This window comes from Narcine bancroftii, chromosome 7 (assembly GCF_036971445.1).
Source record: "Narcine bancroftii isolate sNarBan1 chromosome 7, sNarBan1.hap1, whole genome shotgun sequence".
NCBI lineage: Eukaryota > Metazoa > Chordata > Chondrichthyes > Torpediniformes > Narcinidae > Narcine > Narcine bancroftii.
Window position 1 is genome coordinate 156534206 of NC_091475.1, and position 27547 is coordinate 156561752.

Consider the following 27547-nt stretch of genomic DNA (forward strand, 5'->3'; position numbering starts at 1 on the left):
ATGATTAAGGATGAGATTTTAGGTTCTTGAAAGCACATGATAAAATAGGACAAGGTCAGCATGGTTTCCCATCTAGGAGATCTTGCGTTGGAATCCTTTGAGAAAGTAACAAACAAGGTAAGCAAAGGAGAGCCAGTAGATGTTGTTTACATGGATTTTCGGAAGGTCTTTGTCAAGGTGCCACACCTGAGGCTGCTAAACAAGATAGGAGCCCCATAGTATTATGAGAAATGTACTAGCATAGAATAAAGATTAGCTGACTGGCAGAATGGGAATAGAGGGGGACATTTCTGGTTGACTGTTGTGACTAGTGGTGTTCTGCAGGGTTTGGTGCCTGCCACAGTACTTTTCATATAATACATTACTGATCCAGATGATGGAATTGATGGCTTTGTGACCAATCTTTGGATGATAAAAAAATATGGATCGAGTGCCAGGTAGTGTTGAGGAAGCAGGGAGTCTGCAGAACAAATTGGATAAGTTAGGAGAATGGGCATGGTAGAGGCAGATCGAATATAGTGTATGATCATGCACTTTGGTAGAAGGAATAAAATTGTGAAGTATTTTCTAAATGAGGAGAAAATTCAGAAATCAGAGGGAGAATCCAATTTGGAAGTCCTAGTGCAGGAACCTTCAAGTTAGATGGTTGCGTCGGTAATAAGGAAGGCAAATGCAGGGATTGTGCGTCTTCTTCCATTAAGGTGGACAAAAATTGTTCAATTGCTCTATATTTTCCTCTATAAATTTGACTTCCTGGCTGTCAGGAGCTCACAATTGTTCTTGTTGGTTTCTTTTCTATAAAAGCTTCAGCATCTTCTTCCAAGTTTCTTAACAGTTTACTCTTCCAATTAATCTTGTTTTTCTTTATTGCCTTTATCGTTCTATGCTGAGTGCAAGGGCTGAGATCCAGAAAGTTTTGAATCTTAAGGCCTATTGAAATGTCTGGCAACTTTATAAGCCTCTACTTTTTATTTAATAGTATTTGCAGTTTCTGCAGTTATTTTAGTTACTTTCTTGAAATGAGGAGCATAATTTCTTTAAATACTAATTATTACCTGCACCTGATCGTGCCTCTCATTGCAATTTTCCAATTAACTACAGTCAACTCTCATCTACTCCCTCCATAGTTTCACATTAATCTCAAACTCAGTGTGAGATTCTATCATTTGTAATCATGAGGTGAGGAAGAAGTGCATAAGAGAGAAAATAAAGGGGAAAAGGAAGATGCAGAAATAGGTATGAGACAGATATGTGGGAAGTGGTGCCTGATGTGGTCACCCAACTAAAGGAAGAATATCAATAAGGTTGAAAGAGTGCAGAGGAAATTTACAAGGATGTTGCCAGTACTTGAAGAATTGAGCTACATGGGAGAGGTCGGACAGGTTAGGACTTTTTTTTTTCCCTGGAGTGCAGAAGAATGAGTGGAGATTTGATAAAGGGGGACAAAATTATGATCTCTATAGATAGACTAATTGCAAGCAGGCTTTTTCCACTGAGATTAAGTGAGAGAAAAAACTAGAAGATGTGGGTAAAAGTTGAGTGAAAGGGGAAAAGTTTAAAGGAAATATGAGGGAGAACTATGTGCAGAATGGTGGGAATGTGTAAGCTTCCAACTGAATTGGTAAATGCATGTGCAATTTTGACATTTGAGAAAGATTTGGACAGGGACATGAATGGGAGGCATATGGAGGGATATAGACTGGATGCAGGTCAATGGGACTAGACAGAAGCATAGTTTGGCACAGACTGGAAGGGCTGAAGGACCTGGTTCTGTGCTGTGGTGTTCTATGAAGGAAAAGTCCAAAGGGATGCAAAAGAAAATGTGGAAGGGGTTTGGGAGGAAGAGGTGAGAAGAAATCTGTTTCAGGGAAATGGTGATTATGAGAGAGAGAAAAACGAGAGAGCTGTAGTGGGGAAAAACTTGGAAGGAAAAGAAGATGGAGCAGCCTACTATGTAGTCTGGATTCTCCTCCTTTAATTGAAACCAAGTTCAGTTTGGTTTGCTGCACACTCTCCTCCTGCTGATACCTTTGAGTACCAAACTCTCCCAATCTTGAACACCAAACTCTGACTCAATAACTCCTCCTCTCCCTCTAGCACCATCCTCTCCCACCTACTGACCTCAAGCTCAATTTAACCTCACCCACTTCTCTGATCCACTTAGACCTATAATCCCACCAACATCCTCCCTCTCCCCCCCCCCCCCAACTCCCTGTTATTATCCCTTCTTTCTGCTCAACCCACTCATCTCTATCCCTCTCACTGTCTTTTTGGCCTTCCTCTCACCAACTTTTGACCCCTGCTCTAGCCTCAACAATTCTCTTATTCCACAGCTCCCTTTTCTCTGTCCATACCAGTTTTCTCAATGCTCCATCCATTTCTCATCAATTTGCCCTCCCATAAAACTACGCTCTGTGCGTTTCACTGCCCTAATCTTTCTTCTTCAACCTAAGATAGCTCTCACAGTTTCCCTTCATTCACCTTCATTCCATCTCAAAAGCCAAGCAATTTTTTTGCATTATTATGTGTTGTTTCTGTTTTGTTTTGTAATATGATTAAAATTGCAATTTAAACATGATATTTTAAATATTAACACATTTTGTGATTTTTGTTCACTTAAGAGTTTGAATTAGAGTGGTCTGACTAGATCAATTGTAATTTTGTAATGATGAATGCAGCAACTGGAAAACATAAATTTTGAAGATTTCAGTTAATAAACTGGTCAGCTCTGGGTTTTTTTTTGCATTTCTTTTTATTATGATTTTGTTCGGTCCAGAGATTTGCTTTTTAAATCATAGCTGAATTTACAAAGGGTTGAAAGGATTTCTGAAGGAATTGAAAGGTTTTGTGTTGATCGTGTTCACGGGTGCAGGTACTGCTCGTGCCACTCAATTTGAACGTTGCTGCAAAAGGAATCGAGTTAATGTGCGCTAACTTGTATTGTTGCCTTGTGCTCAGGTAAATGGCATAGATCTTCGTTTTTCAACACACGAGCAAGCTGCAACAGCTCTAAAGGGAGCTGGCCAGGTTGTGAACATGATTGTTCAGTACAAGCCTGAAGGTAGGAACTCTAACTTGAAATTAAATGTCTTTAATATTTGATGTGTGTTTGATAAGCACAATAAGTTGAATTTATTAATAAGTTCTAGTCATTATTATTAAGACTCCAGGGAAAATCTGTCCATTGTATCTGCATAAAAACAGGGCTAAGTAAGGCTTAGTTGAATACATTTCAAAATGCAAACCTATGTGGCAGTCAAGGATGAGCATTGCTATTTCTTTCCAAAAGTGCTGTCTTTGAGGTGACTTTAAGGAATGGAAAATATGTATATTTAGTCTTTTATTGAAATATGATCGGAACATGATTGGCACCCGCTTCTGTAGGAATACAAAGACACCTTAATTGTGGTGAAAGGAATTTTCAGAGTGGCTCTATGCCCATCTGAGAACCTAAAATAAATAGCATTCAAAATTAATGTGATCTTGGCCCAAATGAAAGATTCAAGGGGAAGCATGGTTGGCATAGTAGTCAGTGCCACGCCTTTACAGCGCCAGCGATCAGGACTGGGGTTCGAATCCCACGCTGTCTGTAAGGCATTTGAACGTTCTCCCGTGTCTGCATGGGTTTTCGCAGATGGCTCTGGTTTCCTCCCTCCGTTTGAAACATACCAGGGGTGTTGGTTAATTGGATGTAATTGGGCATCATGGACTCGTGGGTTGAAATGGCCTTGTTCCCATGCTGAATGTCTAAATTTTAAAAATTAAAACAGATATAATGTTACTCAAAATTGAATTTAGTCTGCCATAAAGCAGATAAAGATACATCATCAATAGAAATTGCCTTGCACCCTTTACAGTCCCAGAAAGAGAATCAAAAGAGAGTTCCTTTAGAGTCACCGAATGTCTGTGGATTTGCCTCCAGTGTTCCCGTAGCTTCTGCAGCTTCACAGACTTCAGTCCAGTGTATCAGCATGCAAACCTCCAACACAATCAGGAAGCCTTCAGTGCCCAAGGACCCTCAGGAGCTCTTCCCAACCTCTGCACCCTGTGGCATCCTGGTTCCTATACCTGGTACCTCTTCAGCCAGTAACGAGCCAGTTTCCAGCAGTATGTAGCCTGGGATGAGTCCTATGACCACAAGTTACCAGCAGTCCGACACCTGTGTGAGTTCCTCGCCTTCAGTCACCAACAGCCCACAGCCTGTGTATTCTTCAGCTGCAGAGCCCCTCAGTGTCCACTGCTCTTCCTTGTCGACCAGAAGGTTGTTCTCCCTGTTACCTGTGTCCTGCGCCAGTTATCCGCTTCCCCAAAATCTGATTGAGGCTGTTGCCAGCAAAGCCATCATGATCTTGAGTCCAGACCCCGCAGTTGCAGAATTTTAAAATAAAACACCGTTGGCTCCTTTAACGGGGAATTTAAAACTTTTATGGACCTGTTGGTGATTGGGCAGGATGATAGAACCATGCAGAGCAACACTGTGTCTCCTCTCCACGGGTCCGCACCAGATGCAGTTTTTTTTGCAGGGTAACTAATCAGTCCTCTTATCTTCGATAGTAAATGTGTATTGACTGGATCTATCTAAGGCCATTTAAGGTAGAATTCACAAGGAAACTTTAATATTCTGAAGGAACATAGCAGATGCAAGCATAACCAGTACAGTATATCCACCAGTATCTGACGCTTACAGGGATTGGTAGATGCCAGATAAGCAAGGTTTCTGGTTGTTTTATACTCACTTTAGAATTCCTAACTAATACATCTGCATTTAGAATAAACAGTTTAAAAGTCAAAAATTCTGTACCGTACTTACACTGAACAAACTTCAATTGCATGAATATAAAAATCTGAAAGCATTTTTACTTTATTTTCAGTCACATTCTTTGAAAACATTTAACTGTCAATGCTAACTAAAAAATTTATTTTCCTTGATTTTTTTTGCCAATTGCTTGAAATCCGGATAACAGGGGTTTTACTGTATCTAACGCAATATCAGTAAATGGATAAAAATCTGCAGATCTCATTTTAAGTGTAAAGTTCTTCCAACAGAATTAGGCTCCTGTTGCTGTTCCATCCTTTTGTCTCTGATTTCTATACAACCATATGAACCACTTACAGCACAGAACAGGCCAGTTCGGCCCTACTAGTCCATGCCGTAACAAATCCCCACCCTCCTAGTCCCACTGACCAGCCCCCGGTCCATACCCCTCCAGTCCTCTCCTATCCATGTAACTATCTAGTCTTTCCTTAAATGTAACCAATGATCCCGCCTCGACCACGTCTGTCGGAAGCTCATTCCACATCCCTATCACCCTCTGCGTCAAGAAATTTCCCCTCATGTTCCCCTTATAATTTTCCCCCTTCAATCTTAAACCATGCCCTCTAGTTTGAATCTCCCCCACTCTTAATTGAAAAAGCCTATCCACATTGACTCTGTCTGTCCCTTTTAAAATCTTAAACACCTCGATCAAGTCCCCTCTCAATCTTCTACGCTCCAGAGAAAAAAGCCCTAGTCTGCACTACCTTTCCCTGTAACTCAAACCTTGAAATCCTGTCAACATTCTCGTGAACCTTCTCTGCACTCTCTATTTATTTTATATCTTTCCTATAATTTGGTGACCAAAACTGTACACAGTATTCCAAATTTGGCCTCACCAATGCCTTGTACAATTTCATCATATCCTCCCTACTCTTGAATTCAATACTCCGATTTATGAAGGCTAACATTCCAAATGCCTTCTTCACCGCACCATCTACCTGAGTATCAGCCTTGAGGGTACTATTTACCACAACTCCTAAATCCCTTTGTTGCTCTGCACATCTCAATAGCCTGCCATTTAATGCATTTGACCTATTTAGATTTGCCTTTCCAAAATGTAACACCTCACACTTATCTGTATTAAATTCCATCAGCCATTTCTCAGCCCACACCTCCAGCCTTCCTAAATCACCTTTTAATCTACGGTAATCTTCCTCACTGTCCACAACACCACCCATCTTTGTATCATCTGCAAACTTGCTTATCCAATTCTCCACCCCTACTTCCAGATCGTTAATATATATAACAAACAATAGTGAACCCAGGACCGATCCCTGAGGAACTCCACTAGTCACCGGCCTCCAATTGGACAAACAATTTTCTACTACTACTCTCTGACACCTCCCATCTAACCATTGCTGAATCCATTTCACTGCCTCCTTATTTATACCTAACGCCTCCACCTTTTTTCCTAACCTCCTGTGGGGAACTTTGTCAAAAGCTTTACTAAAGTCTAAATAGACAACATCCACAGCTTTCCCTTCATCAACCTTTTTTGTAACTCCCTCGAAAAACTCAATCAGGTTTGTCAAGCATGATCTACCCCTGACAAAACCATGCTGATTACTCCCTATCAATCCCTGTACCTCCAAATATTTGTAAATACCATCCCTCAGAACACTTTCCATCAACTTACCCACCACAGACATCAGACTCACGGGCCTATAATTCCCAGGTTTACATTTGGACCCTTTCTTAAACAGCGGAACCACATACGCCACCCTCCAATCCTTTGGCATTACCCTCGTGGCCAGTGACATCCTAAATATCTCTGTTAATGGCTCCACTATCTGTCCACTCTCTGAGTGTCCTTGGGATTTATCCACCTTTATCTTTTTCAACACAGCCATCACTACCTCCTCGGTTATCCTTATATGCTTCATGACCTCCCCACTATTTTTCTTTACTTCAACTGGTTCATTATTTTTTTTCCCTAGTGAATACCGAGGCAAAGAAATCATTCAAAATTTCCCCCATTTCCTCTGACTTCTCACTCAGCCTACCCTCGCTTTCTACAAGGGGTCCAATTTTATCCCTCACTAATCTTTTACTTTTCTTTTCTTTGGCTTGGGTTCGCAGACGAAGATTTATGGAGGGGGTAAAAAGTCCACGTCAGCTGCAGGCTCGTTTGTGGCTGACAAGTCCGATGCGGGACAGGCAGACACGGTTGCAGCGGTTGCAGGGGAAAATTGGTTGGTTGGGGTTGGGTGTTGGGTTTTTCCTCCTTTGCCTTTTGTCAGTGAGGTGGGCTCTGCGGTCTTCTTCAAAGGAGGTTGCTGCCCACCAAACTGTAAGGCGCCAAGATGCACAGTTTGAGGCGTTTTCAGCCCACTGGCGGTGGTCAATGTGGCAGGCACCAAGAGATTTCTTTAGGCAGTCCTTGTACCTTTTCTTTGGTGCACCTCTGTCACGGTGGCCAGTGGAGAGCTCGCCATATAACACGATCTTGGGAAGGCGATGGTCCTCCATTCTGGAGACGTGACCCATCCAGCGCAGCTGGATCTTCAGCAGCGTGGACTCGATGCTGTCGACCTCTGCCATCTCGAGTACTTCGACGTTAGGGATGAAAGCGCTCCAATGGATGTTGAGGATGGAGCGGAGACAACGCTGGTGGAAGCGTTCTAGGAGCCGTAGGTGGTGCCGGTAGAGGACCCATGATTCGGAGCCGAACAGGAGTGTGGGTATAACAACGGCTCTGTATACGCTTATCTTTGTGAGGTTTTTCAGTTGGTTGTTTTTCCAGACTCTTTTGTGTAGTCTTCCAAAGGCGCTATTTGCCTTGGCGAGTCTGTTGTCTATCTCATTGTCGATCCTTGCATCTGATGAAATGGTGCAGCCGAGATAGGTAAACTGGTTGACCGTTTTGAGTTTTGTGTGCCCGATGGAGATGTGGGGGTGCTGGTAGTCATGGTGGGGAGCTGGCTGATGGTGGACCTCAGTTTTCTTCAGGCTGACTTCCAGGCCAAACATTTTGGCAGTTTCCGCAAAGCAGGACGTCAAGCGCTGGAGAGCTGGCTCTGAATGGGCAACTAAAGCGGCATCGTCTGCAAAGAGTAGTTCACGGACAAGTTTCTCTCGTGTCTTGGTGTGAGCTTGCAGGCGCCTCAGATTGAAGAGACTGCCATCCGTGCGGTACCGGATGTAAACATGTACCTATAAAAACCCTTTGGATTTATTTTTACTCTGTCTGCCAAAGCCTCTTCGTGCCTTTTTTTTGGCCTTTCTAATTTCTTTCTTAAGATTCCTTCTACACTCCTTGTAGTCCTCCTTCAAATTCTCAGCTCCCTGCTCTTTATACCTCTTGTACATCTCCCTTTTTCTCCTAACCAAATTTCCAATATTCCTCGAAAACCAAGCCTCTCTATGACTTCCAGCCTTTCCTTTGATCCTCACTGGGACATATCTACTCTGTACCCTCAAAATTTCTTTTTTGAATATCCTCCATTTTTCATTTACATCCTTACCTGAAAATATCCTGTCCCACTCAATACTCCCCAAATTCCTTCTTATTCCTTCGAAATTTGCTCTTCTCCAATCCAGAACCTCAACTTTAGGCCCCTCCTTGCTCTTCCCTAAAACTACCCAAAAACTAACAGAGTTATGATCACTAGACCCAATTTGTTCTTCAACATTAACGTCCGAAACCTGACCTAGCTCGTTCCCTAACAGGCGATCTAGTATTACACCGTCCCGAGTCAGTTCTTCTGCTAATTGATGTAGAAAACAATCTTGAACACATTTAACGAACTCTAGCCCATCTAGCCCTCTAACTGTATGGGTATCCCAATCAATGTGAGGGAAGTTAAAATCTCCCATGATCACTACCTTATGATTCTCACACATATACATTATCTCCCTACAAATTTGTTCCTCTAATTTTCTTGGCCCATTTGGTGGTCTGTAATACACCCCTATTAGCACCCTCATACCTCCTTCACCCCTCAATTCCACCCAAACAGCCTCACTGGATGATCCCTCCAGACCATCCTGCCACCTCACGGCAGTAATGTCCTCCTTAACAAGAAGAGCAACTCCTCCCCCTTTTTTACCCCCTGATCTATCACATCTAAAACAAATGTATCCTGGAATATTAAGTTGCCAGTCCTGCCCCTCCTGTAGTCAGGTCTCACTAATTGCCACAATATCATGACCCCAAGTATCTGTCCATCTAAGCTCATCTACCTTGTTCACTATGCTTCTTGCATTAAAATATATGCATTTCAGAGAATGACCCTCACATATATTCTCTTTTGTACCTTTTACCCTAATCTCCATCCTACCTTTGTTATCGTTATTATTCCTATCTAGGTGGCCATGATCCCTTGACATTGCTCTCACACTCTGTTCCCCACCCCAGTGCCAAACTAGTTTAAAGCTTCCCCCACAGCTCTAGCAAATCTGCTTGCCAGCACATTGGTCCCTCTCCAGTTCAAGTGGAGTCCGTCCCTTTTGTACAGGTCCGACCTTCCCCAGAAGAGATCCCAATGATCCTGAAATCTTATCCCTTGCCCCCTGCACCATCTCTTTAGCCACGCATTCATAACATAACATAACAATTACAGCACGGAAACAGGCCATTAGGCCCTTCTAGTCCGCACCGAACCAAAAACCCCTTTCTAGTCCCACCTCCCTGTACAATGCCCATAACCCTCCATCTTCTTCTCATCCATATACCTGTCCAACCTTTTCTTAAATAATACAATTGACTCCACCGCCACTATTTCTCCCGGAAGATCATTCCACACGGCTACCACTCTCTGAGTAAAGAAGTTCCCCCTCATGTTACCTCTAAACCTCTGCCCCTTAATTCTTAACTCATGTCCTCTTGTTTTAATCTTTCCTCCTCTTAACGAAAATAGTCTATCCACATCCACTCTGTCTATCCCTTTCATAATCTTAAATACTTCTATCAAATCCCCTCTCAACCTTCTACGCTCCAAAGAATAAAGACCTAATCTGTCCAATCTCTCCCTATACTCTAGATCCTTAAACCCAGGTAACATTCTGGTAAACCTTCTCTGCACTCTCTCCACTCTGTTTATATCCTTCCTATAATTAGGCGACCAGAACTGCACACAGAACTCCAAATTAGGCCGCACCAACGTCTTATACAATCTCAACATCACCTCCCAACTCCTATATTCCATGCAATGATTGATAAAGGCCAGCATACTAAAAGCCTTCTTCACCACCCTATTCACGTGAGTTTCTACCTTCAGGGAACGATGTACCGTCACTCCTAAATCTTTCTGCTCTTCTGTATTCCTCAATGCTCTCCCATTTACCACGTATGTCCTATTCTGATTCTTCTTACCAAAATGAAGCACCTCACACTTATCAGCATTAAATTCCATCTGCCATTTTTCAGCCCACTTTTCTAAGCAGCCCAAATCCCTCTGCAATCCTTGAAAACCTTCTTCATTATCCACTATTCCACCTATCTTAGTATCGTCTGCATATTTACTAATCCGATTCATCACCCCATCATCTAGATCATTAATGTATATAACGAACAACAATGGGCCCAATACAGATCCTTGAGGCACACCACTGGTCACCGGCCTCCAACCTGACAGACAATTATCCACTACCACTCTCTGGCCTCTCCCTTTCAGCCAATGTTCAATCCATTTGACTATCTTAAAATTTATACCTAAAGACTGCACCTTCCTAACTAACCTTCCATGTGGTACCTTATCGAAGGCCTTACTGAAGTCCATATAGACAACATCCACTGCGCTACCCTCGTCCACATTCCTAGTCACCTCTTCAAAAAATTCAATCAGATTGGTCAAACATGACCTTCCTCCCACAAATCCATGTTGAGTGCTCCTGATCAGACCCTGTCTATCCAGATGTTTATAAGTACTATCTCTAAGAATTTTCTCCATTAATTTACCTACCACAGACGTCAAACTTACAGGCCGATAGTTGCCAGGCTTCCTCCTTGAACCCTTTTTAAATAACGGAACCACATGCGCAATGCGCCAATCCTCCGGCACTATCCCCATATCTAATGACATTTGGAAAATTACCGCCAGAGCCTCTGCTATTTCCTCCTTCACTTCTCTCAATGTCCTAGGGAAGATCCCGTCTGGTCCCGGAGAATTATCCACCTTTATATTCTTCAAAAGCCTTAAAACTACACCTTTTGTAATCTCTATATTCCCCATATTTACCCAATTTGCTTTTTTTATCTCACATCTCCCAATATTCTTCTCCTTAGTGAATACCGAAGAAAAGAAACTGTTCAATATCTCCCCCATTTCTCTAGGCTCCACACACAGTTTTCCGCTCTGATTTTCTAAGGGACCAATTTTGTCTCTAGCTTTCCTCTTATCATTAACATATTTGTAGAACTCTTTTGGATTAGTTTTCACCCTGCTTGCCATAGTTTTCTCGTACCTTCTTTTAGCTTTCCTAATTCCTCTCTTAAGATTCCTCTTACATTCAATGTATCTTTCAAACATCTCCTTAACTCCATGCTTCTTATATCTAATGTACGCCTCCCTTTTTCTTCGAACCAAGTTTCCAATATTCCTTGAAAACCATGGCTCTCTCAAACCTTTTGCCCCTCCTTTTAACCTAACAGGAACATAAAGCTTTTGCACTCTCAAAATCTGATCTTTAAAAGACTTCCATCTCTCTACTACATCCTGCCCATAAAACAAATTGTCCCAATGCACACCCTGCAAGTCCTTTCACATCTCCTCAAATCTAGCTTTTCCCCAATCAAAAACCTCAATCCTTGGCCCTGATTTCTCTCTTTCCATAATGACATTGAAGCTGATGGCATTATGATCACTGGACCCGAAGTGCTCGCCAACACTAACCTCCGTCACTTAACCCATCCCATTTGCCAACAGTAGATCTAACACTGCTCCTTCTCTGGTCAGCACCTCTACATATTGTTGTAAAAAACTATCTTGCACACATTTCACAAACTCTAACCCATCCAGTCCTTTCACAGAATGTGTTTCCCAATCTATATGTGGAAAATTAAAATCTCCCATAATTACAACCCTGTGCTTATCACAAATATCTACTATCTCCCTACAGATTTGCTCCCCTAGGTCTCGGTCCCCTCCAGGTGGTCTATAATACACCCCTACAAGTGTAACCTCTCCTTTCCTCCACATCCTCCTATTTTTACCCTCACTAGTGCGTGGGACCGGCAGCAATCCAGAGATTACTACCATGGAGGTCCTATTTTTAAACTTCCTACCTAATTCCACATAATCCTGTTTCAGGACCTCATCCCCACTTCTAACTAAGTCATTGGTCCCCACATGGACCATGACTTCTGGCTGTTCTCCTTCCCCTTGCAGAATGCTATGAACTTGATCAGAGATATCCCTGACCCTGGCACCAGGGAGGCAACAGACCAACTTGGATCCCCGATCTCGTCCCACAAACCTTCTATCTGTCCCTCTGACTAATGAGTCCCCAACTACAAGTATCCTGTTCTTATCCCTCCTTCCCTTCTGAACCTCAGGGGCAGCCCCTGCGCCAGAGACCTGACCCCCACGACTTGTCCCTGTTAGGCTGTTCCCCCCAGCAGTATCCAATGCCAAATACATGTTGCTGAGGGGCACTTCCACAGGGGTACTCTGCACAGGCACTCTCCCTCCTTTCCTCACAGTCACCCAATTCCCTGACTCCTGCCTTCTAGGGGTGACTGTCTCCCTGTAACTCTTCTCTATCACTCCCTCTGCTTCCCTTATGATCCTCAGTTCATCCAACTGCAGCTCAAGCTCCCTAACACGGTCACTCATTATATGCAATTGGATGCACCTTTTGCAGGTGTAGTCGTCAGAAACATCTGTGCTGTCTCTTATTTCCCACATCCCACAACTGGAGCACTTAACTACCCCAAATGACTCCATTTCCTCCTTTCTTACCATAAATATGTTGTTTCAAAGATACCTTTCCACACAAGGAGCTCCTTCTTTGCCCCTGCTCACCGAAGTCCCTTGAGCCCAAGTCCCCACTCCTTCACTAGGCCACTCACTCACTGTGCCGCTCCTCGCTGGCCGCTCCCTCCCTTTCTACTCCTTTTATTAGCCCTTACCAATTAATCCCAATTAACTCCTCTCACACGACACCAGGCGCTGACTCACTGCCTCCTCCGACCCCGAGTCCGACCTTTCTAAAACCGAGCCCCGGTAAGTCCAGCTATTTATTCTACTCACCTCTCTGATGCTGTCTCCTGGTTCCTCCTCCTCTCACACGACACCAGGCGCTGACTCACTGCCTCCTCCGATATTAAAAAATGTGAATAGGTCAAAAAGAAGTGTGATAGAATAGTGAAGAAAATATAATACGAAGAAATGGAAGTAAATCACTTGAGTTCAGACATTGGTATTAAGTTATGGTATTAAGTTACACAAAAGAGTCTGGAAAAACAACCAACTGAAAAACCTCACAAAGATAAGCGTATACAGAGCCGTTGTCATACCCACACTCCTGTTCGGCTCCGAATCATGGGTCCTCTACCGGCACCACCTACGGCTCCTAGAACGCTTCCACCAGCGTTGTCTCCGCTCCATCCTCAACATCCATTGGAGCGCTCACACCCCTAACGTCGAGGTACTCGAGATGGCAGAGGTCGACAGCATCGAGTCCACGCTGCTGAAGATCCAGCTGCGCTGGATGGGTCACGTCTCCAGAATGGAGGACCATCGCCTTCCCAAGATCGTATTATATGGCGAGCTCTCCACTGGCCACCGTGACAGAGGTGCACCAAAGAAAAGGTACAAGGACTGCCTAAAGAAATCTCTTGGTGCCTGCCACATTGACCACCGCCAGTGGGCTGATAACGCCTCAAACCGTGCATCTTGGCGCCTCACAGTTTGGCGGGCAGCAGCCTCCTTTGAAGAAGACCGCAGAACCCACCTCACTGACAAAAGGCAAAGGAGGAAAAACCCAACACCCAACCCCAACCAACCAATTTTCCCTTGCAACCGCTGCAATCGTGTCTGCCTGTCCCGCATCGGACTGGTCAGCCACAAACGAGCCTGCAGCTGACGTGGACTTTTTACCCCCTCCATAAATCTTCGTCCGCGAAGCCAAGCCAAAGAATTAGAAAATGAACATTCATTTTTTTTGGACCTAACATCAAGTTGGAAGCTCAGCTACAATAATTTGACACTCATTAGCTGCCACATTTGAAGATCATAAAACGGTTATTGTGGAAATTAGAAATGAACACAAATGCAGCAGTGGGTGCACTTCTGGAATTTGAGTGACTCTTATCATGGGAATAATTAAATGTGTCTGTCAATATACTCAATAATATATTAAAAAGATATGGTTTATTGGAGTAAATTTAGAGAATTTATTGTTACATAATATTAATGGATTGCCATTTGTGATCTAATATCAAATGAATCCTATTTTTCAAAAGACGTGATTATAAATTATAATCATTGAGTTGGTCTGATATGTGATATATTGTTGACCTTTATGATAGTTATGTGCATTATTATTGCTTTATCAGTTTTGGATTTCAATTTACATAGGCAATATAATGAGATAGTGATTAGTCTAGATATGGATCCAAAACTTTCTAGACCCTTATGTTTGATCTTGAACGATGAGGTATTTTCAGTCTCGCCTTTTCTAGGTTCACAAATATTAACTGAAACCATTCTGACTTAAATGCTGAGGCATTGTAGTGCAGTTCGTCTTTGGCGATATAATGCCATCACTTGATATTCTAGAATCAGTTCCACCTATTTTTGACAGATTTACCCCTGTGATTGAATTTAAAATATCCTCCAAAATGGTTTGGCGTGCTCTTCAAGTACATTGTTATTTATGTGTTTGCTATAACTGAACAGACACATCATTGATAAAGCAATGGAAAGTTTCATCAACAATTCTATCAAATGGCACTTACCGTTTAGCCTGCCCATGGATGGCTTTCGCCATGACGACATGTCTCCACTCAGCTCCAGGACAAGTCCAAACAAGGACTTGAGCTGAATTCCAGAGGTGAAATGAAAGAATAAAAACAAATACCCATGACACAAAGACATCACTTGAACAAGTGACTGGAGTCATACCATGCACAAGAAAGATGATTGTTGGACCATCAATCAAACCAGTGCAGGACATCTCTGCAGGAATTTGTTGTGGCAGTGTTCTGGGCCCAGTTACCTTCATATGCTTCATCGATCATCAGATCAGAAGTGGGGATGTTCACAATGTTCAATTCAGGATTATACAGTGTTCAATTCCAAAATGCAACTTACCAGCAATGAAGCAGTATCTGCTGTCATCTAGGAATAACTAAACAACACTCAAATAGAAAATAGGTGCAGGAGTAGACCATTCAGCTCTTCAAGCTTGCACCGTCATTCTACACGATCATGGCTGATCATGCAACTTCATTGTCCTAATTCCTGCTCTCTCTCTTTTCCTCAAGCTGCAAGCTACAACTTCCATTAAAAAATCTAATGAATTGGCCTCAACAAATTTCTGCTGCAGGGAGCTCCACATATTCACAACTCTGCCTGAAAAAGTGTATCTTCATCTCAATTTTAAATGGCTTACCTTTGACTGTGACCCCTTGTTCTGACTTCCCTGATGTCAGGAACATTCTTCCTGCATCCACCGCATCTAATCCTGTCAGAATTTTATGTCTTAATGAGATCTAGACTGACAAGTCCAAGATAACATTCATGCCATAAAAATGCCTGGCAGTCACTGTCTTCAACATAAGGGAGTCTACCCTTGACATTCAATGGCATTATCCATGAGCCTAACAACATCAACATTCTGGATATCATTGACCAAAAGCTTAAATACCATGACTATAAGAGCAGGTCAGAGCTCTGAATGACTCAGCTGCTGACACCACCAAGTTTTTTTCCACCATTTATAAGGCATGTCTGGAGCAAAATTGAATATTTTCCACTTGCCTGAATTAGTTCAGGTTTGACAGTTTAAAGCTTGACACCATCCAGAACAAAACAATCTATCTGATTGATACTCCATTCATCACCCCAAACATTAATTCTCCCCACTACCAACACACAATGAAGGCAATATTTACCTCTGCATAAGATGCTGCAGTAACTCAGCTGGACTACTCCGACAATGTTTTCCACACCTGCAGTCAATCCTGCCAAGAAGAATAAAAGGACAGCAGGCTCACGAGAATACTACAAACTGTAGGTTCCCTATAAGGCATGCCACATCTTGATTTGGAATTGATATTGTCAGTTCTTCATTGCCTCTGTGTTGAAATCTTGGAACTTCTTGTCCAATAACATTGTCGGATTAGCTTCATCAGATAGATTTCACTACTTTGAGAGACCACTCATCACCACCTTCCAACTGATGGGCACCCAATGCCAAAACCATCAAGAATGAATAAAAAATAAAATAACCCATGCTTTGCACACCACCAAGGACAATGAACTTGAATGTGACATTCACAAATCATTCAAAAACTATTTGTCAATGAAGGATGTTCAATTTCCAGGTTCATCATATCAGTTAAGTTCAATTTAATGCTTCTGAATTTTTAATGCATTTGCAAACTTTTAAAATGTTCCAGTACTTTTAAAAATAATTGAAAAGCAATATTAATAAATTGTTATGAAACAATTTTGCACAGAGAAAGACTATTAAATATATTTAAATCAATAGAATTTAATTTACTAAGAGAGAATTCAACACCGGGAAACCTGGCTTTGATGGTGGCGCGGTAGTAGCCTTCAACGGCATCTTCACATCAGGTAAACGGTCTCTAGCAGACATTTTAACACCTAAAGCCATATTTCAACCTGTCTCTTCTGTAGCCATGGCCCAGCCTCTGAAAGTCAATATATTGTGGCACTGTCTTGTATTGTAATTGTGTTTCATTGGAGATGTGTGCGTAAGAGAGACAGTTTAATTTTGTGATATTTCACTGTCCTGGGGGGGATAGAGTGGCGGCTAAGGGCCAAGATGGCAGCGCAGCAGTCACTCGCAGTGGCCTCTTGGGACCTGGTGCTTCTGTTCTTATGCTGTTTACAATTGTGTGGATTTTCTGGAAAATCCAGGAACGTCTGCACTGTTGCAGTCTGTATTGGATTTTGTAAGGAATACAGCCTGTTCTGCTGGCATTTACGAGAATTGAGTGCGGTGCTTGATTTGAACACTGGGGCCAAAGAACTCAGTGTATTGCAAGAAATTTAAATTGTCTGATATTTATTATTTTTCTTGCACAACCATTTGATTCACAGCTGTTGAAGTTCTTTGAACTGATTCAAGAGGCAAATTTCTGAGTAACTACTTTTTCAAATCTGAGCCGATTTTAAACAGACTCCACGTGCACACAAAAATGTACTGAAGCACTCTAGTCCGATTACTATTATATCTTTCCACATCCTTTCTTTGACACCCTCTAAAGCAGTAAAGAAATATCAGAAGGAATGTCAAATGTTATTTTAATGCATATATTTAACTACCCATGTTCATGAAAAGGAATATTTTATATTTTCAAATTCCTTGATGTCTTCTTTTTGATTACTTGATTTCCACATCGATGGAAGTCTGATGTTGTTGACATACACCATTAAGAGCTTCTGAAATATTCTTTCTATCTATCTATCTATCTTTGCAAAGAAATACACTTTCCAAGTGAAAGGATACCTTAAAAAATTGTTTAGGGAATTAAAATTCTTCAATGTGGTTATGGTAGAACAGTTTACTTGGCAATCTGCCATTAGTTGAAAGCTAAAATAAATATTTTTCACACACAAAATTGCCCAGAATCCCCAGAATCAAAATTAACAATATTGAAAAAATCAGCTTTATTTATTATCTTGTCAGGTGACTTCATTTATAACTGTTAAATCTATTCTGGCAATGATTATGTCACGACATAGCATACTGGAGCAGGGTAGGCACTGTACTGAGGATAGGCAGACAGATGGCCAAGAGCACTGTAATATGGTGGATTTGTGCCCCAAGGCCCTGCATTTTTGCCTATACACTGCAGAGGGAAAGTTGTGTTCAGGGATATGGACCAGACCATGGGCTGAATGGCTGTTAGCTGAATTTCCCAAGTCTCCCAGTGGCTACTCATTTCAATTCCCCATCCGATTCCTTTGACAACATGTCTGTCCATGGTGTCATGCACTCACTGTCAATAGGGGATCACCTGCAAAATGGAGGAACAACACCTCATATTCTGTCTGGGCACCATCCAACTGGATGGCGTTAACATTGAGTTCTCCAGTTTCCATTAGACCTCTTTCTCCCCTCCCCCCCCAAATAATTCCTTTTGTTTCTCTCTCTCTTTCTCTCTCTCTCTCTCTCTCTCTCTCTCCCCCCCTTCCCCCCCAAATTATTCCTTTTGTTTCTCTCTCTCTCTCTCTCTCTTTCTCTCTCTCTCTCTCTCTCTCTCTCTCTCTCTCTCTACTTAACCCCACCCCCCAGCTCTGGTTCCACAAACCAAAAACAACCCCCCCCCCAGTCAGTTCTTACCTTTCCTCTCCTCTCTTCTGTGTCACATTCATATCCAATTGACACCTTTTGTCTGTGGTCTGCACTCCTCCCCTGCCAATTCTTCCCTTTTCCACAGCCTTTTAATTCAGGTGCTTTAGACTAACATACAAGACTTGTACATTGACTTCCTTGATGAATCTTGGTGACTTACAGGCTTTTCTAAAAGAGATCTCATCTTAAAGAAATGAATGTCTTCCTGTCAGCAGCGCACTTAACTTTAACTGGCAGCACTTTTGATTTTAGATAATTTTTCAATGTAAAAAATAGTTTTCTGCTTTTCACCTGATCCTGAAAACGGGGATCAAGAAACAGTTCAGAAAAAAGAGTTCAGCAAACTGGGTTGGGAAACAGTGGTCTGAAAATGGGAATTGAGAAATTGGAATGAGAAAGCAGGTTTCAGATATTAGGGTTTGGGAAACAGATGTCCCTCAGGGAACAGGGCTTAGATATCAGGGGTCAAGGTACAGTGGTGGGGATACAGGAGGCGAGATACGGGGTCAGTAAATATTGCTCGGGAAAAGGGTGAGACCACACTTAGAATAGCGTGTTCAGTTCCAGTCACCTCATTATAGGAAGGATGTCGAAGCGATGGAGAAGGTGCAGAGGAGATTTAACAGGATGTTGCCTGGATTGGAAAATAATTCTTATGAGGCAAGGTTAGCAAAGCTGGGACTTTTCTCTTTGGAAGGAAGAAGGTTGAGAAGTGACTTAGTCTTGTAGAAGTCTACAAGATTCTGAGAGGCATAGATAGGGCTGACAGCCAGTGCCTTTTTCCCATGGCAGGAACAGCAAACACCAGAGGAGATATGAATAAAGTGAAAGGAGGGAAGTTTAGGGTATCTGGGTGTCTGGCCAGGGATGGTGAAGGATGCTGAAACATTAAGGACATTTTAAGAGACTTTTTAGACAGGCATGTGGGTGGAAGAAAAATAAAGGATTATGAGATAGGAAGAGTGTAGTACTTTTTATAAGATACATGTATATATACCAAATCCATGCTGCTGAAGACCCAACTGCACTGGGTGGGTCACGTCTCCAGAATGGAGGACCATCGCCTTCCCAAGATCGTGTTCTATGGCGAGCTCTCCACTGGCCACCGAGACAGAGGTGCACCAAAGAAGAGGTACAAGAACTGCTTAAAGAAATCTCTTGGTGCCTGCCACATTGACCACCGCCAGTGGGCTGATATTGCATCCAACCGTGCATCTTGGCACCTCACAGTTCGGCGGGCGGCAACCTCCTTTGAAGAAGACCGCAGAGCCAACCTCACTGACAAAAGACAAAGGAGGAAAAACCCAACACCCAACCCCAACCAACCAATTTTCCCTTGCAACCACTGCAATCGTGCCTGCCTATCCCACATCGGACAGAGCCTGCAGCAGACGTGGACATACCCCTCCATAAATCTTCATCTGCGAAGCCAAGCCAAAGAATATATACCAAAATATATGAATTGGCACAACATAGAGGACCAAAGGGTCTGTACTGTGCTGCGGTGATCTAAGTTTTAACTGTTCCCACCTAAACACTGTTGCACTGAGATTCTACAATGTACAGCTGCTGATCTTCAACAAAAAAAATACTTTGAACTCCTTCCTGAAGGCAACTGTAATTTATTACAAATGGAAATAGACATTGGCTGAATTTTGTATTTGTTTATGACTGTGCTCTATTTTACCTTAGTTTTTTTTAAACAGTACTGTTTCAAAAAAATGCTTGGAATGTAAGCACTGGAGAGAAAAAAGTCCTGAGCCAAAATTAGATTGAGTGAGGCAAACTCCATTTGAGACCAATGCAGCCTTTTGAGGCTTTTAAGATCGTCTCTTCGCCCTGCTGACACACTTGTGTTGCATATGTCATGCTTACTTACCTTCTTCGGTCTAGACCAGTGGACAGGACATTGGAGAGACTACACTTGCAGTATTGTGCACAGATTTGATCAGCCAGCTGTAGGAACATATTGTTAACCTGCAATGGCTGCAGAGAAGAGTCCTGAGAATCCAGGATTGGTTGGCTTGAATTATAAGGAGAAGCTGGATAGGCTGGGAATTTTCTCCTTGAGCCTTAGGAGACTGAGGGGAACCTTATCGAAATTTATAAAATCATGAAAGTCATTGAAATAATCATAGCCTTTTTTCCCCTGAGTAGATGAATCTCGAACTTAGAGAGCATAGATTATTGGGATTTAAAAGATTTTAAAAGGGAGCTGAGATGCACCAGCTTCATGCAGATGGTGGTGTGTTCATGGAATGAGGTGCCAGAGAAAGTAGCAGAAATGGGGACAATAGTAATATTCAAAAGGCATTGAGGTACATGGCGAGGAAAGATTTAGAGGGATATCAGCTGAATGCAGGCGAATAGAATTAACTAGGTTTGCATGGTCAAGTTGACAGCTGAAAAACTCTGATATGCAAACACAACTACAATAGGTGTTAATTCTTGTTACAGCAGAATTCAATAGAATAAAAGAAAAAAAATGTTGTATCAAAATGATCTTGCTTCAGTCTCATTATTTGCCAGTTGGGTACTTTTCTGGTGACAGTTTTATTGAGTAGTTATCAAAGAGACATGAACACATGAAGTGTTGATTTCTTCTTCTAATTTATTTGTAAACTACTAACTAGATATCTTTGTGTTCTATTTTTATTTCAAATTACTTCTATGGCTGTGGATGTAGATTCATTGCTAGCTTTCAAAAGAGAAATGGATTTGTGTTTAACAAAAATTTTCATGGCAAATAGAGAAAACAGGAACAATTGGATACACTTTCATGTACAATGGGTTGTATAACAGGATAGAGTGGACGTAGAGAGGATGTTTATTTCCCATGGTGAGGATGACTGGGACCAGAGAGCACAGACTCGCATTACAAACATGAATGGAGATGAGGAGGAATTTCTTTCCACAGAAAGTGGTAAATCTATGGATTTTGTTACTGTGGAGCCTAAATCATTGGGGTATATTTATGATAGAGGGAGATGGATACTTAATTAGGAAGAGTGTTAAGGATATAAGGCAAGAGAATGGGATTGAAATTGTGAGTAAATCAGCCATGATGGGTGACCGATGGGCCAAATGGCTTAATTCTATTCCTATGTCTTATGGTATGATGATGTCCATATCAAGCTAAGACACTGTTAAAATGTTCAGAGGTGACTTTGAATGCTTTAGCTTTCATTTATATTCACCTCACATATTTAAATGTTTTATAATTCCTTATGAATGTTTTGCAATTTTCCAATAAACCAATCATCCAATTTTGACAAGTTTGACAATTGCTTAAGCCGGAAAGAGAGGCTTAGCTATCGAGAAAAGTGTTTACCTATCTCGGCTGCACCATTTCATCGGATGCAAGAATCGACAACGAGATAGACAACAGACTCGCCAAGGCAAATAGCGCCTTTGGAAGACTACACAAAAGAGTCTGGAAAAACAACCAACTGAAAAACCTCACAAAGATTAGTGTATACAGAGCCGTTGTCATACCCACACTCCTGTTCGGCTCAGAATCATGGGTCCTTTACCGGCATCATCTACGGCTCCTAGAACGCTTCCACCAGCGTTGTCTCCGCTCCATCCTCAACATTCATTGGAGCGACTTCATCTCCAACATCAAAGTACTCGAGATGGCAGAGGCCGACAGCATCGAATCCACGCTGCTGAAGATCCAACTGCGCTGGGTAGGTCACATCTCCAGAATGGAGGACCATCGCCTTCCCAAGATCGTGCTCTATGGCGAGCTCTCCACTGGCCACCGAGACAGAGGTGCACCAAAGAAGAGGTACAAGAACTGCTTAAAGAAATCTCTTGGTGCCTGCCACATTGACCACCGCCAGTGGGCTGATATTGCCTCCAACCGTGCATCTTGGCGCCTCACAGTTCGGCGGGCAGCAACCTCCTTTGAAGAAGACTGCAGAGCCCACCTCACTGTCAAAAGACAAAGGAGGAAAAACCCAACACCCAACCCCAACCAACCAATTTTCCATTGCAACCGCTGCAACCGTGTCTGCCTGTCCTGCATCGGACTTGTCAGCCACAAACGAGCCTGCAGCTGACATGGACTTTACCCCTCCATAAATCTTCGTCCGCGAAGCCAAGCCAAAGAAGAAAGAAAATTACGGGGGCTTATACACCATGCCTCATTTGTATGGTTGGATTCTTTGTTGTTTATAGTCAGTTCACTAAGATCTTCATCTAGCAACTACAATCTGTTCGATGTGATTTGCATAAGTGTGTTCCTAATCTTCAGATAGCCAAAAGTTGAGTTGTAAAGGTAGAGAAACTCCGCCAAAACATATCACCTATCTTTCTGAATGTGCGGAGGCAGTTTCCAAGCCACATATTCCAACCCCTCTCCGAGAGGCATATTCTCCACAGTGGAGCCCTCCGCTGATCAATTTAAATGTACAGCCGCACTAAATGGCTATTTAGGGGTGGGCTGATGATGCCATCAGCCTGCGACCTATCTCCCACTCACCCCTCACCCTCCAAGTCGGCGTGGCGGAGCAGCAGGAGCCCTCTGGGCAGTGGGGGCCAGCAGGGCAGTTGGGGGAGCAGGGACTGTCAGGGCAGCGAGAGGTGGTGGAAACTGTCAGCAGGATCTGCCGGGAAACGGGAGCTGTCAGCAGGCGCCGGAGTGGCAGCAGGGGCAGTTGGGTCAGTGAGGGTCAGCAGGGCAGCGGGAGCTGTCAATGGGGGTCGGCTGGGCAGTGAGGACCATCAGGGCAGTGGGAACTGGCAGGGCAGCGGTGCTGCTGGAGCCATCGGGGGCAGCCGGTGTGGGCTGAGTCAGCCACACCGGGCCACTTTGCCCTTCAGTTCCACTCTCTGCGTCTCAAAACGTGGCAGAGCAATGGCCGTCTTCCCTACCCATAATCCCCCACGCAGCTGGAACTGTTCTAGGAACCATAGAGCAATTTCAGCTGCATGGGGGATTGTGGGTAGGGAAGACGGCCATTGCTCTGCTGTGTATTTATGATGGGTGGCACTACAGCACCAGTCGACCCACCTCCGTAGGTTCCGGAGGATGCTATGAGGCGGCCTGGATATGAATGGGATGCTGGAGAAGACATTTAGGGCAGCTGTCTGGAAGGTAAGTTCCCATTTTTCCATCCACTCCGTAGCCGGTCTCAAGACGGAGGCCCAACATGAAATGGCCTCTAGATCAGTAGTCAGGAACACCTTTGACAAGATCCCACATGACAGGTTGGTCTGCAGGGTTGGATCACATGGGATGCAATGTGAGCTTAACACTTGGATTCAAAACTAGCTTGGTGGAAGGAGTTAGAAGATGGAAGTGATGATGTTGTTCTACTGACTTGAGGCCCATGACCACTGGAGTGCCAGAGACATTGATGCCATGTTCAGTTTTGTTTGTAATCTAAATTAATGATCTGGATGGCAATGTAGTTAACATTATTAGTAAAGTTTCAATTGACACCAAAATTAGTGGTGCAGTGGACAATGGGGAAAGATATCTAAGTTTGCAATGGGATCTAGATCAGTTGGAAAGGTGAGTCAAGGACTAACAAATGGAATTTAACTTGTATGAGGTGTTGTACTTTGGTAAGTCAATCTAAGGTAGGACTTGCACAATAAATGGTAGCACCTTGGAGAGTGTTATAGAACAGAGAGACCGAGGGTATAAATGTATAGTTCCCTGAAAGTGATAACTCAAGTGGATAGAGTGTTGAAGAAGGCATTTGGCATGTTTGCCATCATTGGGTGCATAAGGTTGGTGAGACCACTCTGCCGTATTGTGTGCAGTTCTGGTCACCGAACTATTGGAAGGACATAAATAATTAGGAATCAATGGAAAGGAGAGAGATTGGATAGGCTGTATCTTTATTCCTGAAGGGTAATTATGGGTGTGCTACCTGTCAAGATACAAAATGTACAGCAGAACTATAAAGTACAGAACATAGATTTTATTGAGTCATGCCAGCAGGAATGAGCATTATCAGGTTCAGATAGACTGTCATCTTTAGCTAATACAGCTGCTCATTCAAAGAATTCAGTCGAAGGGTACAATATTTAAGGACAATTCTTGAATACAAATTTGAGAGCTATCTCTGAAAGTAGTGTTACAAGTTAAGGTGTTACAGTTGGTATTTTCACATTTCCAAAGACGGGGAAATGGTTGATGTCAATTGGCTTTTTACATGTACTTGTTATAATTAAGAGATACGAGTTGTAGCATATAAAATCAGCAATCTAGAAAAACTGTCCCCAATGTAAGGTGAATTCCATGCTCTGTGTGCCTCAGTTTCAGTCATTCATTAACATTTGCAAATGCCAGTTTCACTCTAAACAGAAAGCCATCGATACCAACAATAGGGAGGAAAGCTTCTCGGGTAAAGTGCTATGAAGCCTAAGTCTCGTTGGCACCTTCAGTGAGGCTATGTGCATTCTGTAGCTTTTGACAGCTAGATTCCATCTCAAAAGTTGTGGAGTCAATCAGCCACATTGGGCGGGAAGCTGATTTATGAATGGGAGGCTGTTTGACAAGCTGTGGAAACCGTAGGCAAAGGCATTTAGCGTCTTTGTGTCAAAGAAATTATGTATTCTAGAGCCCGGGGGAGGGGTACTGTGATGACTTGAGATGATTTGGGCAGAAGAGATAATTGATTCTAATTTCCTGTTTAGAATGTTCCTTGGCCCAAAACTTGTGTCTCTCCCTCCCAGGCTGTTCTCTGGAAGCCTGTGACTTTATTTCTGTAACAGAAGAAAATCTCTGCTGGTTTTCTCATAATTGATATTTCTAGATAGCCTATAAACAACAATTAAGGGGCTAAGGGGTGGCCTTACAGAGGTATTCTAGAATCATGAGTGGCACAGATAAAGTATTTTCCCAGGGTAGTGATTCGAGAACCAGAGGGCATGCATGAGTTTAAGGTGAGAGAAGAGAAACTTAAGAGGCAGCTGAGGGGAAACCTTTTCACTCAGAGGGTAGTCCAGATATGAGCTGCCTTAGGAAGCTATAGAAACAGGTGCAATTCTGACATTAAAAAGATATTTGGACAGATTTATGAATGGTAAGGGTTTAGAACAATATGGATCAAATACAGGAAAATGCAATCCCAGAATGCCAACATGTTCAGCATGGATGAGTGTAGCAGAAGTGGCTGTTCTGTGTTATTTGACACTGACTTTAATAAAAATTAGTGGTCTGCCATTGATTGAAAATACAAAGTTGAATTTCAGCGCTGATGTGTGTCTGATGATATGGGCGGTACAATCAACGTGGTTGGCACAACGCTATTACAGCGACAGCATTGTGGGTTCAAATCTAATGCTGTGTGAAAGAAATTTGTATGATCTTCCCATTTCTGTATGGGTTTCCTCTGAATGATCCAGTTCCTCCCTCATTCTAAAGATGCACGGAGTTAGCAGGTTAATTGGTTACATGGGTATATTTGGGCAACGAGACCTCATAGGTAAAAAGAGACTGTTACTGTACTTCCGAGACTCTCATATTCATAAAAGCAGCATTTATTTATTTATTTGTATATATGAATACTTGTCCTGCATATGTATTGTTTGTCTGTATATGTGCTATGTCTGATGGTTTGTCTGTTTTGCACTGAGGACTGGAGAATACTGGTCGGGTTGTACTTGTGCAATCAGATGACAATAAACTTGACTTTCTCCAAATTTAAAATACTGAGAACTTGGCAGAAAAAATGTTTATCATTGCTAAGAGATTTATGTCCTGTTCAGATATTGTTAAATTGAAACATTGACGGATGTAATTATTCTTCATAAATTGTAACTATTTGCTTTGACCCAGTGCGGAAACTCATGGTGTCACCATCCCCCACCCCCATGAAACCTTTTTTGACTTTTTTCCTTCTTTTCCTTTAATTACTACTTAATTCTCAAAAATGTTATTGATATAGGTTCACAAATACTAATTACCACAATATTGTAGCTAAAAGACCAGAAAATTTGACAAAAGTAGCAACTATAAAAATATCAGCTGCAATGAAAACAACAGCGCATGCTTGTAGCACATAAAGACGAAACCACGTGATTTGAAGCATTCTTGTAATTGGGTAATAATGACAGCTCTAACCGGAGCACATTAGAAGGTTCAAAAAGTAAATTAGCATCGAGTTTTAGCCTTGTAGGTATATTGATACATGTAAGCTGGGCTTATGAAAAATGTTTTTGTTGTTATAACTAACTACAGGGATATTTTTATTAAAAATAATAAATTTCTGCAGAAACACTGCACAAAAATTTTATAGACAGTAATTTTGGTGTCACCCCCTCTGATGGTGTTATCCACTGCGGTCCGCACCCCCCTAGTGATGCCAGTGCTTTGACCTTGTTTAAAAAAAGGTAAATGAATACATAAAATTTCCATCTTGTTCAGAATGTTGGTTATATCTTGGGCTGAACCCCAGATCCGCTGGGTTCAGCCAGTCCCAAGAACCCTCCTGAGTCACTCCTCATCAGGCTTCCACTCTATGTTTCTGGCTGAGTTGTTGCTTCTTCAATTTTTCCTTTTGCTTGCCTTTGTCATTTGGCACTAGTTTTTATCCATTTTTGATGCTAAAATTCTGGTTTTGAGCTTTCTAACTGTCTTTTTAATACTTTTTATGGAGAGCTCTTTTAAAACATATCTGCTCAGCTCCTTAGCATGGCCACCCATTTGGAACAGGGCAACAAAACCCCAGGGAAGGTGCACCTTTGAAAAGACTGGAATGTTAATTGTTAATCCTGGCTGACTGTCTTGCCAGTATTTCCTATTTTTTATTTCTAATCTTCGTGAACCTGCAGATTTTTTTTCCTTTCAAGGCCCAGCAAAGAATGATTAGCAATCTTGGGACTTGGTGTTTATTTTGAAATACCAAAGTTGGTGAGAGTTATGTGGAACGCCAGGATATTCCTGCTAGTATTTGGCCCAATGCCCTTATTTTGAACATAAAAGTCGCACAGCAAGAAATTTATTTTATCTTGGAGTTAACAGCTCTGACTACACAAAGGGACTGTCTGCATTGTTGCAAATCACTTTGTTTGCACATGTATTATGAAGAATGTATACATATTATTTATGTTCTGCATTTATTTTTTTTATTTAATTCAGTTAATTTACTGTTTTTTTTTAACAAGTACCTACCTGTTGAGTGACAGCAAGTAAGAATTATCATCAACACACAAAAGTAATAGATAGTGCAGTTAAGCATGCTATCCCAATATGTGTACTTGTTCAACATACTGTAT

The 27547-nt window shown here is 42.3% G+C and overlaps 1 protein-coding gene across 7 annotated transcripts in view; it reads left to right on the plus strand.

Annotated features, from left to right (window-relative positions):
• LOC138739254 (disks large homolog 2-like) overlaps positions 1-27547 on the plus strand; it is a 784112-nt gene that overhangs the window by 425600 nt on the left and 330965 nt on the right. For all 7 annotated transcript variants that reach the window (XM_069890958.1, XM_069890959.1, XM_069890960.1 and 4 more), the window contains one exon: positions 2959-3061. In XM_069890958.1, the coding sequence (XP_069747059.1) occupies positions 2959-3061 (103 nt within the window). The remainder of the gene's footprint in view (positions 1-2958; positions 3062-27547) is intronic.